Source organism: Melozone crissalis, unplaced genomic scaffold, assembly GCF_028551555.1.
Source record: "Melozone crissalis strain CALT ecotype California unplaced genomic scaffold, PUWL_Pcris_2 ptg000034l_1, whole genome shotgun sequence".
Classification (NCBI taxonomy): domain Eukaryota; kingdom Metazoa; phylum Chordata; class Aves; order Passeriformes; family Passerellidae; genus Melozone; species Melozone crissalis.
In genome coordinates this window covers 9,845,178-9,860,050 of record NW_026535812.1, presented here as the reverse complement: position 1 = coordinate 9,860,050, position 14,873 = coordinate 9,845,178, and the positions used below count along the sequence as shown (strand labels likewise).

The 14,873-nt window shown below is 40.0% G+C and overlaps 1 protein-coding gene across 4 annotated transcripts in view; it reads right to left on the bottom strand.

The window, feature by feature from the left end:
- Window positions 1–13,833, bottom strand: part of NYAP2 (neuronal tyrosine-phosphorylated phosphoinositide-3-kinase adaptor 2) — a 136,812-nt gene extending 122,979 nt beyond the window's left edge. Inside the window, exons 1-3 of one of the 4 annotated variants that reach the window (XM_054283096.1) lie at window positions 13,766–13,833; window positions 12,518–13,013; window positions 5,762–6,004 (exon numbers count right to left, since the gene is read on the bottom strand). In XM_054283096.1, coding sequence (XP_054139071.1) covers window positions 5,762–5,967 — 206 coding nt within the window. In that variant the 5' untranslated portion in view covers window positions 5,968–6,004; window positions 12,518–13,013; window positions 13,766–13,833. Of the gene's footprint in view, window positions 1–5,761; window positions 6,005–12,517; window positions 13,014–13,112; window positions 13,228–13,254; window positions 13,363–13,765 lie in introns of those variants that run through there. The other 3 variants (XM_054283097.1, XM_054283094.1, XM_054283098.1) reach the window with 3 other exon arrangements.
- Between the last annotated feature and the right edge of the window lie 1,040 nt (window positions 13,834–14,873).

Genomic DNA, 14,873 nt, shown 5'->3' with positions numbered 1-14,873 from the left:
TCAGTTTGAGCAATTAATGGAACAGTGAAGGGAAGGAGACCATGTAAACTTCCTGAGAAGAAGTAAAAGTTGTAGGCAGAAGCCCTAAAAGGGAAGAGTTTGTGAAAATAACATCAAGATTTAGATAGGAAACTGGTAATGATTTCTGCTTTATCTCCTTGGTCTTTTGGATTGTGAGGCTGGATATCAGCCTCTATGGTAAATTTTAAATGACATTAGTCACATGACTGTTCTAAAATAAAACTTCTCAGAATAACAGCAATATAAAATAGTTTGCATTGTGTCTGTTGTTTATTTTGTGTGGCAATAACACAGGCAGCCATATGAATATGAGCATTTGGAAGGGAGGATTTGTTGGCTAGATCATCACATCTGTTTACTTATAAAAGCAACAAAAATACATTTGGAGGTCAGTCACTTCACAACCATTTTTCTTACTCTCGATGAAAAAAACCTATTAATGTTACCCTTTCTACATTGAACCAATCACAAAAGATACCCCAGGATATTTTCATGAGAAAAAGATTTTGAAATCATAGAAAAATTAGTCTCTATCACACCTCATCAGCCATTTCCACCATAAAAGTGGTATCAGAGCAATAACTTAATCTAGGATGAAATGAGCATGCAACATGTCCAGGAGAAAGATAAAGAAAACAACAGTGCCCCAGTTAAGCTTCCTCATAGCACAAACCTTTTGATCAAAGGAGCATGTACCACTGACCTCATACCCAGAAATGACATTCACCAAGTGAACTCAGATTTGAATTTAAAACAAAAACAAATAGAAAAACCTCAAAACAAACAAACCCAAACAAACAAAAAACTCCAAAAAAAAACCTCCACAACTTACATCAACACACTGAGACAAAAACAATGGGTTAACAAGTTTGTAATGTATAATATCTCAACAATTTGTTTACAGGTATTTCAGCTGAGGCTCTCACCATGACCCCTAATATTTAATGCACTTCCTTCATCATTTTTTTTGAGGTCAGGCTATAAGCATACTGTAATCCAGCAAGCATAATTATTCCTGCAAATTTAGAAAGGCACAGCTTACTGCCCAGAATTTTCAACTACAGACAGATGTTCAGAAAAATAGAAAATACTTTCACCTAAAGTATTGTTCTGATTTCAAGACAAAATCATAAAAATTAATTCCATAATGAAATTATTTTTTTATTCTGGTAAAAATACTTTGGTAAAAGCTCCTCAGCATGTCCATATAGTCTAAGATTACACACATTTTCTCAGCTGAACAGAGCTTTTGGCAGTGAATAATCCCATGCATAGAAATCTTTTTATATTTTCTTGCTGTCACCCACACTTGATAACACAACTTTTAGCTAAAGGACACATAATTTACATCTTGTTCACAAGGGAAACTAAGGATAGGAATGACAGAAAACTACAGAAAGATAATACCTGAATTCAATTACTTCCATGATCATTTCAAAGCAGAAAAAAAAGCAAGAGAAAAATATGATCTTACTTTTGCTGATGGGTCAGTCTTCAGTACTCGGTTTGCCAAAGAAAGGAGAGGTTATGTTGACAGCTGTTCATTACAATTCCTTCTTTACTACAAGAGCTTAACTCTGCCACTGGCTGGCTGGCCCATTTCTGCTAGCTTTAGCACACAACAGTGCCCCTAAAAGCTCCTCCTCTTGACAGCATCTGTCTGGATACAAGCACAAGCAAGGCTTTCCATAGAGCCATTTAGGTCCTGGGAACGAGCTACAAGTAAGGGAAACCATTAGAAGTAAATATTTTGATGACTAAGTCCAGGATTTGGCAGGCAGAAATTCATGCCCACTGATACCACCAGCTTTATAGTAGAGAAGTCACATCTTCACAGTGTTACAAGTGAAAATTACTTCCCTGACAATAACCTGAATGATGCACAAAAAATAGAAGCCAGACCTTTGAAAGCATGCACTCTGCTTTATTCAACATGTCTGAGACTTCAGAGAAGGAGGGTTCATTATTTGTTTCTTACCAAGCTTTTGTATTTGTGCAAGTAAAAAGGGAAAACATTGGTGAAGTATCCACACAAAACATTAATAATGTATCTAAATATGTGCATGTCAGTTATGGATGAGTGAGAAAGCAATTGCTAATTCCAACAGATGCCCTGTATAAACTCCAAATACTCACCTTTTTTCTGGCATCCATGATAGCTGAGGCAAATCTACCTTCTGTTGCCAGAAATGCTGCCTACAGCTGATATTGTATCTTGTCAAATGTATGTCCCATGCCAGTAAAAATGATACTGCTCCATAACTTTATTTGCAATTTATAGGCTCTGTGGGCAATATGCCAGTACTTTCTCTTAATCTGGACACAGCTCCCTGAATAGACAATGATCATGTAATTAGACCAGATGAATAAAAGATGGAAGAAAAATCAAATATACGTTAGGTCCTATATACCTACTTATTTATTGTGCCTTACTCTCATCTACTAATCAGCACATTAACCTTGTTTTCTCCGCATGAGCGCTAAGAACCATACTAAAATTAGGTCAGAAATTCAGATCAGATCAGCTGACTCAGCCCAGCAAGATTAGACAAAGACTAGTTGCTGTTATTTTTCCCAATCCAATACGCTGTGTTTATCCCGCAATGTACAATGGATCCATACATTTTTCCCCACAATTAACCTATCAGAGCCAGACACCATGAGACAGCAATCACACTGAAGGTACATCAGTGCTACTGAAGAAACACAGACCAATGTATCCTTTGGAAAGCAAAGTGTACAATCAAACAATTTTTTTAAGGTCATTTTTCAGTTCTTGTTTCAAACTGCTCAGACTAATGCATTTCAATGAACTTCAGTCATTCAGCATAGTTATGAGATGATTTAGGTAAATAACAGCTGCTTCTAAATAGTGTTGTGTGTGAATACCACCACTTTATTAGACAAAGTATTACTCATTATTATCTTGTTAATATACACAAACAGACTTCTTCTAATAGAGGCCATCTGAACACTAAAATTGAATAGCTTCTAAATAATTCAATAATTGGACTAGCAGGTAATTCTCTGCAGGTGCCAAAGGCTTCTGGCTGCTTTATTTTGATTCTCACATGCAAAAGAAGAGTATTTGTGGGAAGCCCCTCTCCTTCCCAAAAATCTACCTGCAGTTAATCACCCGAGATGGCTCCCTTGTTGCTAAGGAGATTGTTTTCAGCTACTGGGAGTCTCCAGACTGGTAGCAGTTACCACTGCACATGTGCACCACTTGCTATCTAGGCCACGCTCTCAGGAATTAGGGATAATATAAATACCCACCAAGACAAGGTAAAGACATAAAGAATATAGTACAGAACAAAGAAGAAATCAGTGATCCTACTTTCCCTTTCCTGACTGCTGCATTTCAATAGACAACACGGTCTTGGATGAATCCCTGGAGGTTACTAGAGGGGGCCGATTCAATTTCAATCAGCGTAAGTGACTTCAGACATGAAGGGACAATACCTGATTTGACTAAAGGAACCATGGTTTGCCATTGCTTTTAGTTTTTCCAACCAAAGGTTGACCTCAAGTATATTTTTTTACCTCTCCAAGTTTACAAGGAAGCAAGCAAAAAAGACTTAAAGAAAGTGCATTTCCTGAGGTAAGATTTCCTGAGGTGTTTTCCTACATTGTTTCCTCAAGACCTGATTCCCCCCTTCAGCATTATTGAGATAATGCCCCAGTGGAGATGGCCATGACACAGAGCATCATCACACAATTTCAGAAAGCTTTAAGCATTCTCCCATACACAGTAACACCATACCTCATCAGAAGGCTTCAGGCTTCTGCCCACACAGAGTAACATCAGGTTGCTTCAGAAGGCTGCAAGCAACTGCCCTTCTCATTCTTTAGCCCAGCATTTTATCCCCTGCTGTTGATGCCCTGCACCTGTGTGCTCCTCACTGTTAATGCCCTGCACCTGTGCGCCCTCTGTTCCCTTTGGTGGTTGGTCAGTGCCCCTGGGCACTCCATGGCTCATTGCTGGCAGTGCTGCTCACCTGCTGCTCACAGCTGTGCCCACTGGGGATGAGGCTCAGCCCAGCCCCATCCTAATTACCACAAACCGTGTGCCTACAGGGAGGAATCAGAGGGGATCACTGCAAACAGTTTCCCACAGAAGAGCACTGTGCTGAGGAAATGTTATCTCCAAACCACATACAAATACAGGCTGTTCCTCTAATAAGCCCACTCTGTTGGTAGGTCCTCTACCTCCTGTCTTCTGGCTCTGTGACTGAGGATAAATATTCTGTTCTCATTGATCTCAGTTGAGTGTGGGCAAGAATTTCATGGTTTGGCTCAGCCCTAAATCATCTGTACTTCTCCAGAGCTCTTCATCAAATCGGTTTGCCAGGATCAATGAACAAAACCACACAAACCAACCACATTGTAGGAAATACTGTCACTACTATTCAAATGTTGTAGAGAAACTTGGCTAGAGGACTATAAAGAAACAGGTAGGTCCAAAAGTTACTCTCTCATGTCCCAAGAAACCTAGTCATAACAAAATCTGTTCTGGTATTTAGTAACCTTTATGGTCACACATATAAAAGTACATGCAAGCAGATTAGCCAGAGTACAGCCTAATTAGCTGTATTCACCTTAATTTCACATTATTCTTTTAACTCCAATGAAATTACTGACAATCCAAATAGTTCCACTTCCTGGAACATAAAGTAGCCATATTTTTGCTTTAAATTCCTTCATCTCCCTCCTCTCTCAAACTGTGTGTGCTGCTCTTTTCCTTTTAATGTTCCATTAAAATTATCCGACTACCGCTCAAGCATTCACAGCACAGCATGTCTGTTATACCTGGGTGTACAGTACCCAAGACATAGCATAAAATTTAATCACTTAAACTGAAATACAGAAGATTCATGCTGGGGGAAAAGATTCAAAGGACCTCCTATGAGTTTATGTTCAAGCCATCCATTCACATAAATGTCAAGGATTTGGATGGAGGATTTACCTCTATTACAGAATTTTGCCTTCACCTCTAGAAAAACAATTTTTTGTACTGGCAAATGTGTATGCAATAAATATTTATATCTATTCCATTCAACCTATTTTCCTCTCCAAGAGGCTACAGAGATTTCATTGATATCCATTGGCACAAGCAGCCAGGTCATGCAAGTGCTCCTCTCATTAACTGTCAATTAAAATCAATGGAATTGTTCAAGAAGAGCTGTTATAGGGTTCTGCCCATCAGGGGCTTGATCCATTTTCCTGTAAGTGATTGCAATATTGTTACTGACTTCAGAGACCACAGAATTGAAAGGGAAATGTAAATAATAGACGGTTTTTTGAAACAAACCTCAGACACCAGTTAGAAGGCTTTGAAAATTTACCAGATTTAAAACATCAGCTCAAGAAGAGTCTATTTTGACCTGTGAGACTGTCCCTGTCTTGCTCACACACAAATACATTTTTGCACAAATTATAAACTGTTCATCTAAAAGCACTAAGAGGATGACAACCCATTTGTCACTAGATCTACATCTATTCCAAGCACCCAAACTTTTTGTTACAAATCACTCCTGCTCAAGATGCCGCACATGCTGCTCAAGCTATGTCTACACAATGTAAATCACATGTGTTAGAGGCCTGACAGAGGCCAATGATCTGTACTGCTTTTGCCAGCAAGCTTCTTTGAAATCAACTGCTCTACACATATTTACCATATCTGAATCCCTTGCTTTTCATTACTCTGCCAGACCACTCATCTTTTTATCAAAATATTTACCGTTTTATTGCTTCTTCTTGTTTTCGGCGTTTTTCACTCTTTTCTTTCAAGTAAGCCAGGTTTGTTTCATTCCTCATGCGATCATTCTCTCGAGCAATGTCTGATGCATTCTGTATAACCAAGCCGTCATAGGCCTTCATCCCCATATCTTCAATATACTGGAGAAAAGCGCCCAAAGTGACCTCCTCCTGATTAGAACTCATCATCTTGCAGGAGATAATGAACAAAGGAAAGCAATGTTTCCTGCAGGTTGAAAAACACATAATACCTTAATCAGTAGGAAAATAGCTTATGGTTTATGACAGCAAGATCATGTCAGTTGTAATTAACATCTCCGTAAGAGACAATTTTTCAGACTTTCCCATTTAAAGGATAATAAACAAAGCAATTCAGAGGACAGACAACATTACTTGAGACAAGAGGAGACAAAACCAAGAATCTCTTCTTTCAGGCAATGAAGATGCAAAAAATTACACTTTTTAAATCCCAAAAACATTTCCTTCCACCCCTTCCCATTTCCTAGTACCCAACAGTTGCATAAACACTGCCATCCTGAATCTCAGTTTGAATTGAACTGAGAAGGTTCCATCACAGGACAAGAGGTCTTCTTTTACAGTTTAGATATGGCTGCAACAGAGCAGATTTCTGGAAAATAAAATTCTATTCTGTCTACCAGAAAAAGTTCCTAATATCTGCAAGATATTGTAAAGTTCAGGTGAAAAGCATTGTTCCATTTTTTGAAACAAAAAACTTAAAAGCATTCTTCAGGCTCAAAATTCAGAAAGAAATATTGTGAAATATTTCCCTGTATTTCTTATTAATGTAATATGAGCCCATAAGCCATGGTCATTTGTTGCCCAACATCCTGAAGCTCTAAGAATGGACATGAATGCCCAGCTGAGCTGGGACCTTCAGAACAGACCCAGAGTCTGTATTCCAGAGGTATGACAGACACTGGGGTGTACAGCATCCCCAGCTAAACACCTTGGAGCAGAAATACTTTAGACCCTTGGGTCATTCCTGGGTCTGTGGCAGGCAGCCTAAAAACTCTTCAGAAAGGCCCCAAAGGTTTTCCATTCATCAACAGAACTCCAGGGAGTTGCAAGAGCTCTAGTGTATAGACACATCAGTAAATACTACAGGAGACTAAAGGCAAGGTAGAATTTCAAGAGACAGACTATCTCTGAAGTCTGTGCTGGATAGGACTGGATAAAACTTATTAAACTAGTAAAATAGAAGTTAAAAAAATAGGATTGTTCCATCTTATTTTAAATACTGATTATTGTAAGGTCCAGAAGCATTACAAGCTTGAGTGGCATTACCTGCACACAGCTCCTTGAGAAGCCCTCATCCCCCAGCCAGGGAGCTGGTGCAGGAGTCTCTGAGTGCCTTGCTGGCAGAGCTGGCAGCTGAACTCAGCTCTCTAAGGCACCTTTGCTTATTCACTGCTACAGCCTCCCTCCCTTCCCTGAAGAAGGATGGCGTGGCTTCTCGGAATCAGCCTCAGAACATGCCAACACTACAGCTAGAAAGGATCTTATTGAATAGGCAATAAGAATCCTGTCTGCACACAGATTTTAGGGGCAGGGCTCCTGTGGAATCAGTGAAAAAAATCTTTCCCTTGTTTCTTAGTACAAGGTTATATTTCTAATAATCATTACATAACTGGAGAAGTAAAATTCTGATCTAGGCTAGCACTGGTTAAAAAAAAATATTAAACAATCTTAAGGATTCTATAAATCCACTCGGGGCCTTCAGATCTGGGCCCTGACTCTGAAAATACAAGGGATGAAAAGAGTAGAGAAATATATTTCTGCCCTTGAATGTTTTCCCCGTTTTGATTGGGGGAAACTTTTGAAGTGACAATGGCAAGAACAAGCAGCTAGTTTCAGGCACTAAATACTTCAAAAGCACACTGATAATTTCCCCTTTTTCTCTCATGCCTGCATATCAAAGTAATTTCTGTACAATGGTAACACAACTTTTAAAATCGTAAAGACTCAGAGGATGCAAAGGGTCTTCTCCTATTACCTCTCCTGTCTTCCAAGAACAACCTTTTCTATCAACTAAGCCTGAACATGAAAATAAGGTTGATGTTGAGGGTCACTGAAGTGATCTTTAAGCATTTTCAAGCATGGGTATAAGCATCTCCTGCAAATCCCTGCAGGGTAAATGCAGTGAAGGAGGTCTTAGTGCAGGCCAATGGTCCTGTATGCCATTTCACACAGCTCTGACACTGGAGCTGGCTGGAACTCTGCTGGGCTGGAATATGCATTCAGCCATTCTATATGTTCACCTTAAGTAGCACAGTCTGCACAGGAGGATGCTGGAAGGCTGGCAGTGAGCTGAATAGACTCCATGAATGTTATGATTCTTCAGCAGACATAATTTCAGACTAATTCCTAACCTTGGTGATCAAGAAAAGTAAGGCCAGATATCAAAGCGCCTTCCTGAGTCTCCCTCTACAGCATGAAGGCTACAAGATTAAAAGCAATGCTAACAGCACAGACAACTCTAACTCTCCTTTCTCTAAACTCCTCAAATGAGATCTGCTTTTTGATGGTTAAAATCTGGGTTGTTTCCCCAGTAGATGGTTATTTTATTGTGTATTTAATTTTTGACTTCTAGTAAAACCTTTTTTCAGCATATGTTGAATTAAATTCAAATAGATCTGCACAACAGAGAAATCTCACCCTAGTGACCTGAATGCCAGTATTGTCATTGACTTCTACAGTGACCATGGTTTATTTCTGAAATATACTAGAAAATTTTATACTGAAGATAACTTCAACAGGGTTTCAATAAATGCAGTTCTCATCCATTTTTCCCCAAGACACATGGTATGCTTTACATTGCCTTTTGTGACTATACCACATTTCTTCCCCTCATTTTTTCCTTTTTTTTCAGAGGTCAGAAATGAGCTGAGAATTAAGGATGTGCTGAATCTCCTTGTGTTATGATGTTTATTTTTTTTAAACAGGAGGATGAGGTCAGTCCAGTTGCAAAAGAATTAAATAAAAAGACCTTTTTCTGCTTCATGAGCTGAGGAGAGACTTTATATTCTGGCTTGCTACAGATTTTTTTAATTACTAAACACATGCAAAAATTTACTATTTATTAAATAGATCAAGATCTCTTCTTTGTCTTAACAGGGGCCCAATCTCACAGCAGTACTGAGCAACTGAACTCCTCCTGTGACTGTTGATCCTCGTGTGCTTGTGACAGCAAATTCAGTTTGGGGTACTCCTGGGAGTAGCAGGGGACACACTGATATTTCAGAACCTTGAACCTACTCTTATGGCACTAACTCCAAAAAGCCTCTGTGCAAGCAGCAAGCATCTTCTGATTCAAACTCCTTGTACCTCCTGTATATGTGGTATTTTACAGTCTCACTATGGTTACTAATAGTGAACAGTTGTGCATGCTACACTTAAGCAGGGATTAAAAATGCAAATAGCAGGGGCAAAAAGCTTAATTAATTACTGTAAACATTTTTATAGTCTTAGTATTCCTTGGGCAGCACACCAGGACCCATTTTACTTACAGGTATTAATGCCACTTCAGAAAATATGTTACCTTGATAAAAGTGTTCAGTAGCTACAACAGGCTGCAATCAACACATACAACCCCTGGAGTCCCATGCAGTGCCTGCCTGTCCCCTCCTTGGAAAATGGCTGGACAGCACTGATCAGCTTTTGAGCAAAGGTTCTGATAAAGAGTAAACTCAGGCAGTGAGCAATTCCTAACCATTTGCCAGGGCAGATACAGGCACAAGCAAGGGTTCTATTTGAGTACATTCATATTTTATTAAAACTGTGCAAACGAAAATGGCTAAATAAGTCATGTAAGCTGAGGCCCCATAGTCCTGGTATCCCTGACATGCACACTGTAGTCAGGGACATTGTTAGCCAGTAACAAGGACTATATGCAGTCACCTATGTATTTGTAATCAAAGCTGATTTCAATGCATTTTATTTTCTGAAATCAAGCAGTCTTGGAAAACTCTAACTGACAGTTGTGGCACTTGAGAAATTCTTTAGACATTCCTTTCTTTTCCCCTTCTCAATGTGAACGAACAAAAGGAGACAACAGGGCAGAGGAAAAGCCTTGGAGTTCAGCTATTGAAGCTAACATACTGAGAGGTCAACAAAAATTGTTTGGAGGAACTTGATTCTGACTGTTCACTGAGCATCTTTGAAAATCCATCTGAGCACTAGGACACAAAGAAGGAGTTCTCCATCATGTACACTTTGCTTCTTAAAGACTAGCACTCTGTGAAACCTCACTGAGAAAAAGCCACCATCACACCCATCTTGCTCACTGACACCTGCCCCTTCAGGTACGCCTGGACCAGAGCTCGCACTGGCACAGCTCATACATTCAGCTGTCAGCATAGGAGGAGTAAAGCAACAAAGATTTATTTTTTTTTCCTCCCCTTCCAATGCATCTGGATTACTGGCAAGGGCAAGCAGTCCCCTTCCTGGTTTGCCTAAAAATATTTGCATAACTAAATTCAAGATCCTTGTATTGATTCAGGTACAATTTCTGTGAGAGCAGAGTGCATTGTGTTTCACAGGACATTTGCATACCTTACTTCTAATCTAACCCTTTGCTCTGATGCCTCACACACAGCATTTTGGATCAAACCACCTCCTTTTCACATGATCAGTGTGCAAAAATATTGATTTCAGAATATGAGTAATCAGCTGAATATCACAGTATCCAAGCAGTGCTACATGTGAAGATTCTGACATGCCATTCTCTCTTATTCACATCAGGATCCCCAAAATATCGTTGCTTTTCAGCTTGCTTGACAGCCATAAGCTGCAGCTGTGCTGCATTGAAAATTGGCAATGCTGACATTAAACTGAAGGAGCTTTTTGAAGTAATGACAAAGGCACTGATTGCCTTCTTCCAAACCAGAGAGATTTTTTTTAAAAAAAAATTAGCATAGAAGAAGAGACCATGGAAAAACAAGTGTGGGCTTGCCCAAAGTCCTGAGTCCAATCTCAAATGTATAAAGGCCTACTACACACCTCTCCAGTACTGCCTGATTCCCTCCCAAACACAGCCTCCTCTCTTTGAAAGAACATCTGCTTTCTCATTACCTTTTAACTCCCTCCACTAAATTCATTACATCAGAAGGATTCTGCACAAACAGGGATAACCAGCCATTCAACCCTCGAGTCTGAGCTGTTGTATTCTAGCTTCTTGCAAGAATAAAAGCAGACAGGCCAGCCGTATCCAGTTTTTACAAACTGCTGACCACAGCAGCACTAATAAGGACCTAATGGTATTGGGTGTAAAAAAAAATACTTTCAGTGAATCAAGAAAAAATTAATGAGAGAAAAATATACAAGAGACTACTTTGCAGAACTCTGTCTCCTATTATAACTGTGCTTTATATCAAGTGATATTTTAAATACCCAAACAAGTGAATGTGATGAGACAAGTTGCTAAGAAATGCCTTTTAGAGATGTATTCCCTGCTCATTCTTAACAATAAAACGACATTTCTGTTTTCACATACGTGATGCCAGAAACTATAATGTCAAAGAGGAAGACCTTCTGAAATAGGTTGCAACTTTCCTACTACATATCATTTGACAACTACATATGCAGCTATTTAAATAAAAACAATCAAGGAATCACTACTGTCATTTGAAAGTAAAAAATACGCCTAATATTCTGGCTAGGATTGTAGATTATATACCTGGTGCTCATTGTATTGCACAGCATGAGCTCTAGCACCTGGGTGAAATCACTACAGCTAAGTGGTGCTGAGCCCTTCACTTAAAGAGGTTAAAAGTGTCTCCTTCAGTAGACTGAAATTGCTACTGCATGGGTTTAAAGGAATAGTCAATTTCTGCAGATGTCCTACCCTTCATAGGGGAAAGCTGTGTTCCCCATAGTTTTAAGAACTAAAAAAATTAGCCTGGGCCTTGAACTTTGGCCGTCTTTCAAGGTGCCTTCTGAAAAGGAAAAAGGTCTTTGTTAACAATAACCCCTCTATGACTCCAGGATGTAAAAGCTGTTGTTTACTTTGCAATAAAGCACTTCTATCACTTTTATTCCCAGAGGAAAATAAGGCTTCCTCCTAAACGTGTGGATACTGGACAATAGCAAACCTAGATTCAGAATGGCTAGCACTAAAGTGCAATTATGACTTTTTATCAACCCATTATTATGCAGACTACTTATAAATAACAACAAGAAACAAAACCACACAATAAGCAGACATATACACACATTGTCTATGCAAATAGGAGTGCATTTGGACTCAGAAAAAATCATGAGCTTGTTGCTGATGGACTTATTTTTTTCCTCCTCTTTAAGAAAATGAAATGGAGATTTCACTACCAGCAGCATCATGTTAAGATGCTGTAAAATATTAATGTTGCAGTGGGTCTGATAAGTGACTATCCTAGATGTTAGAAATTATTTCAATTAATTCATCTGAAAATACAAAAAGAATGGTTTTAATTATTTAACAGCGCTTTTTACAAAAAAAAAAAAATCAGCTGCAAAATATCTTTATTGCAAGCACAATCAACATGTGAAGTACACAAAACCAGTCAAATAGACTTCAGCTTTTAGTTTAGCAATGGCTTGATTAATACCTTCTAAAAATACATGCAACCTCATCACTATGCATTCTGACAACTCATTATTTCATTTTGTAATGGTTTTTTTTTCATTCTAATTAGCACCATATTTTATTAGCATGCTCATATGATGTATTAAAACAAGTACGTACCAAAATTCAAGTCCACGGGGACCGCTATGTGCAATAATCAAAGGTGACTTTTGCCTGTAAAAGCCCTTTCCTGTGGTTATCTCAGTGCAGTCGGAAGGGATATTTCAGCACCATAAGAAACAGATTTTCAGTTAGGCTCAGTTTTTTCTTCAGTTAAAGTGCATTAAATCTTGTTGGCAGAATTGCCCAGATTGTAGAACTCGACATCACTATAAGTCAATGTGTTATGTTACAGATCTTCTTAACATACGATTAAAATGGCATGGAAAGTTTGGCTTTAAAAATAAAGTGGAAAGAAAAGACAGGTGCTTGCTTCTTTAAATCCACATTCAGAGAGGAGAGGGTACGGATAATGGGAGGGTATAAACAAGACCCTGCGTTGAGGTCCAGCAGAGAAGAAACTGGATGATTTTTACCCACTTTACAACACAGACGATTACAGCACCATCATATGCACTAACACAGAGATTTCTAAGGTGCCTCATTTGAATATGTTCTGTGGAGACAAAAAGAAAGGAATATAAGGAACAGCAAATATCCAATCCAAATGGCTTCTTGCAGCAGGAAAGATGCTTGCTCGCTCATTGCCACTTACAGAAGGTCTGAAACAGTCTGGCTCGTGGCATCGTCTCTGTCTCTCCCCCGTGACTACAGGCAGGCTTGCTCTCTCCAGCTGCCCGGGTCCGTGGATGCTGCTGCTGCTTAATCAGGGATTCTCAAACAAAGAGCAAGCCTACCTTCGGGTGCCAGCAGGACTGTGGGGCTCCTCTCCCGCTGCAATCCGGCTGCAACCAGCATCCTAGCACCTCGGACAGCTCCGCCGCGCCGGGCCCATGGACACGCGGCACGCCGGAGCTGGGGCGCGCCGGAGCCGGCGCGGCAGCCGCGTCGCTCCCGCCGCCGAGGCTCGGGCGCCGGCACAGCCTCCTAGCTAGGCAACAGTCTCGCCCTTATCGCCACTGCACTGAGGTCTGATTAGCAAATAATCCAGTGGGGGGGGGGAGAGGGGAGGAATCTGCATGAGCAGCACTGTACATCACATGGAGTCTATAGGTAGGAAAGAATATGAAACAACGCCCTTTCCCCCTCCTTCTCCCTTCCCCCCAAAAAAAGAGAAATTGTTCTTCCACGGACAATGTATTAGTTAACCTTTAGCCCATATTATGGCTCAAGGAAATGAGTAGCCACTTAAAAGCAACACCTAAGCCTCGGTTTGATACCTCACATTGATGTATCTTTTGCACTCACCCTCACTGAAAAGCAGTGCAAGGCACACAATTACTGCTGACGCAGATGAGAATGCTGCTTGGGGAAGGAGGGGAGGAGCTTCTCAGCCCATCAAAACAACCTCCCACCACCTGCTTCCATTGCACGAGAACAAAACTACGCAGTTCGGACAGACTGAGCGTGACATTTATGCCATTTGCCTTATATTGACATGCACACTCTGGAAAGAAGCATTCTGTTTGAAAAGCATTCAGGGTGAAACTACACAGTTTTATGCTCATCCAGAATTTGTGTAATGGTTTGGAAGAAAACATTTCCTTTCTTCTGAACCAGATCAATCTGTGTTATAGCTCCTCCTTGCAGAGTATGTGCAGTTTTGCTTTCTCTCCCCCAAACCTGCAGCCTGGACACAAAGCAAAAGCGTTCACTCCCTGCGCCAAAGCCAGGGAAAGGAGCGATGGCTGAATGTGCAGAGATTGCATTATCCCACTGTCAAATGACATTTCATTCTTTCTTCTTTGAGTTACAGGCATATTTTTCTCTAGCATAAATCTTGATTCTGATGTCACAGTAACAGATGAATTTATTCCTAAAACTAATAAAAGAAATTATGGTCATGGAATGAAATCCTTTCAAAGTAATGCATGTTTGCATGAAAAACTCTGCTGGTACATAAATAAGACCTCACCTTCAGAGCACAGGAGAACTCTGCAGATTTACTACCCCACAACTGGAATATCAACATTACCCCACGTTCAACAGCATTCAAGATAACCGACTAGACACATTGAAAAACACAGTGAGCACCTTCATGCATTGGAATCACAGCCTGAAGAAAGCCTGATGCTAAAACTGTCTCTCATATTCACTGCTGTTTCATTCCATATGGTTCACTGCAATAATAGTGCATGTCCCAGTACACCTCTTGCAACCCCATGAAACAGGGAAGTGAATTTTCCTCATGACATCCCAAGAGACCATTTCAAAAGAAAGGGTTACAAAGCCAGAAGAGCAGGGTTTGAAAATATGGAGCGCATTTCTTTGTGTTAAGGAAAAAGATCTGGAAGGGAAGTACCTACAGTGTAGAACTAGAGGCAGTCCTGTTAAGAGAGCTCCTTCCCTAGCCCAG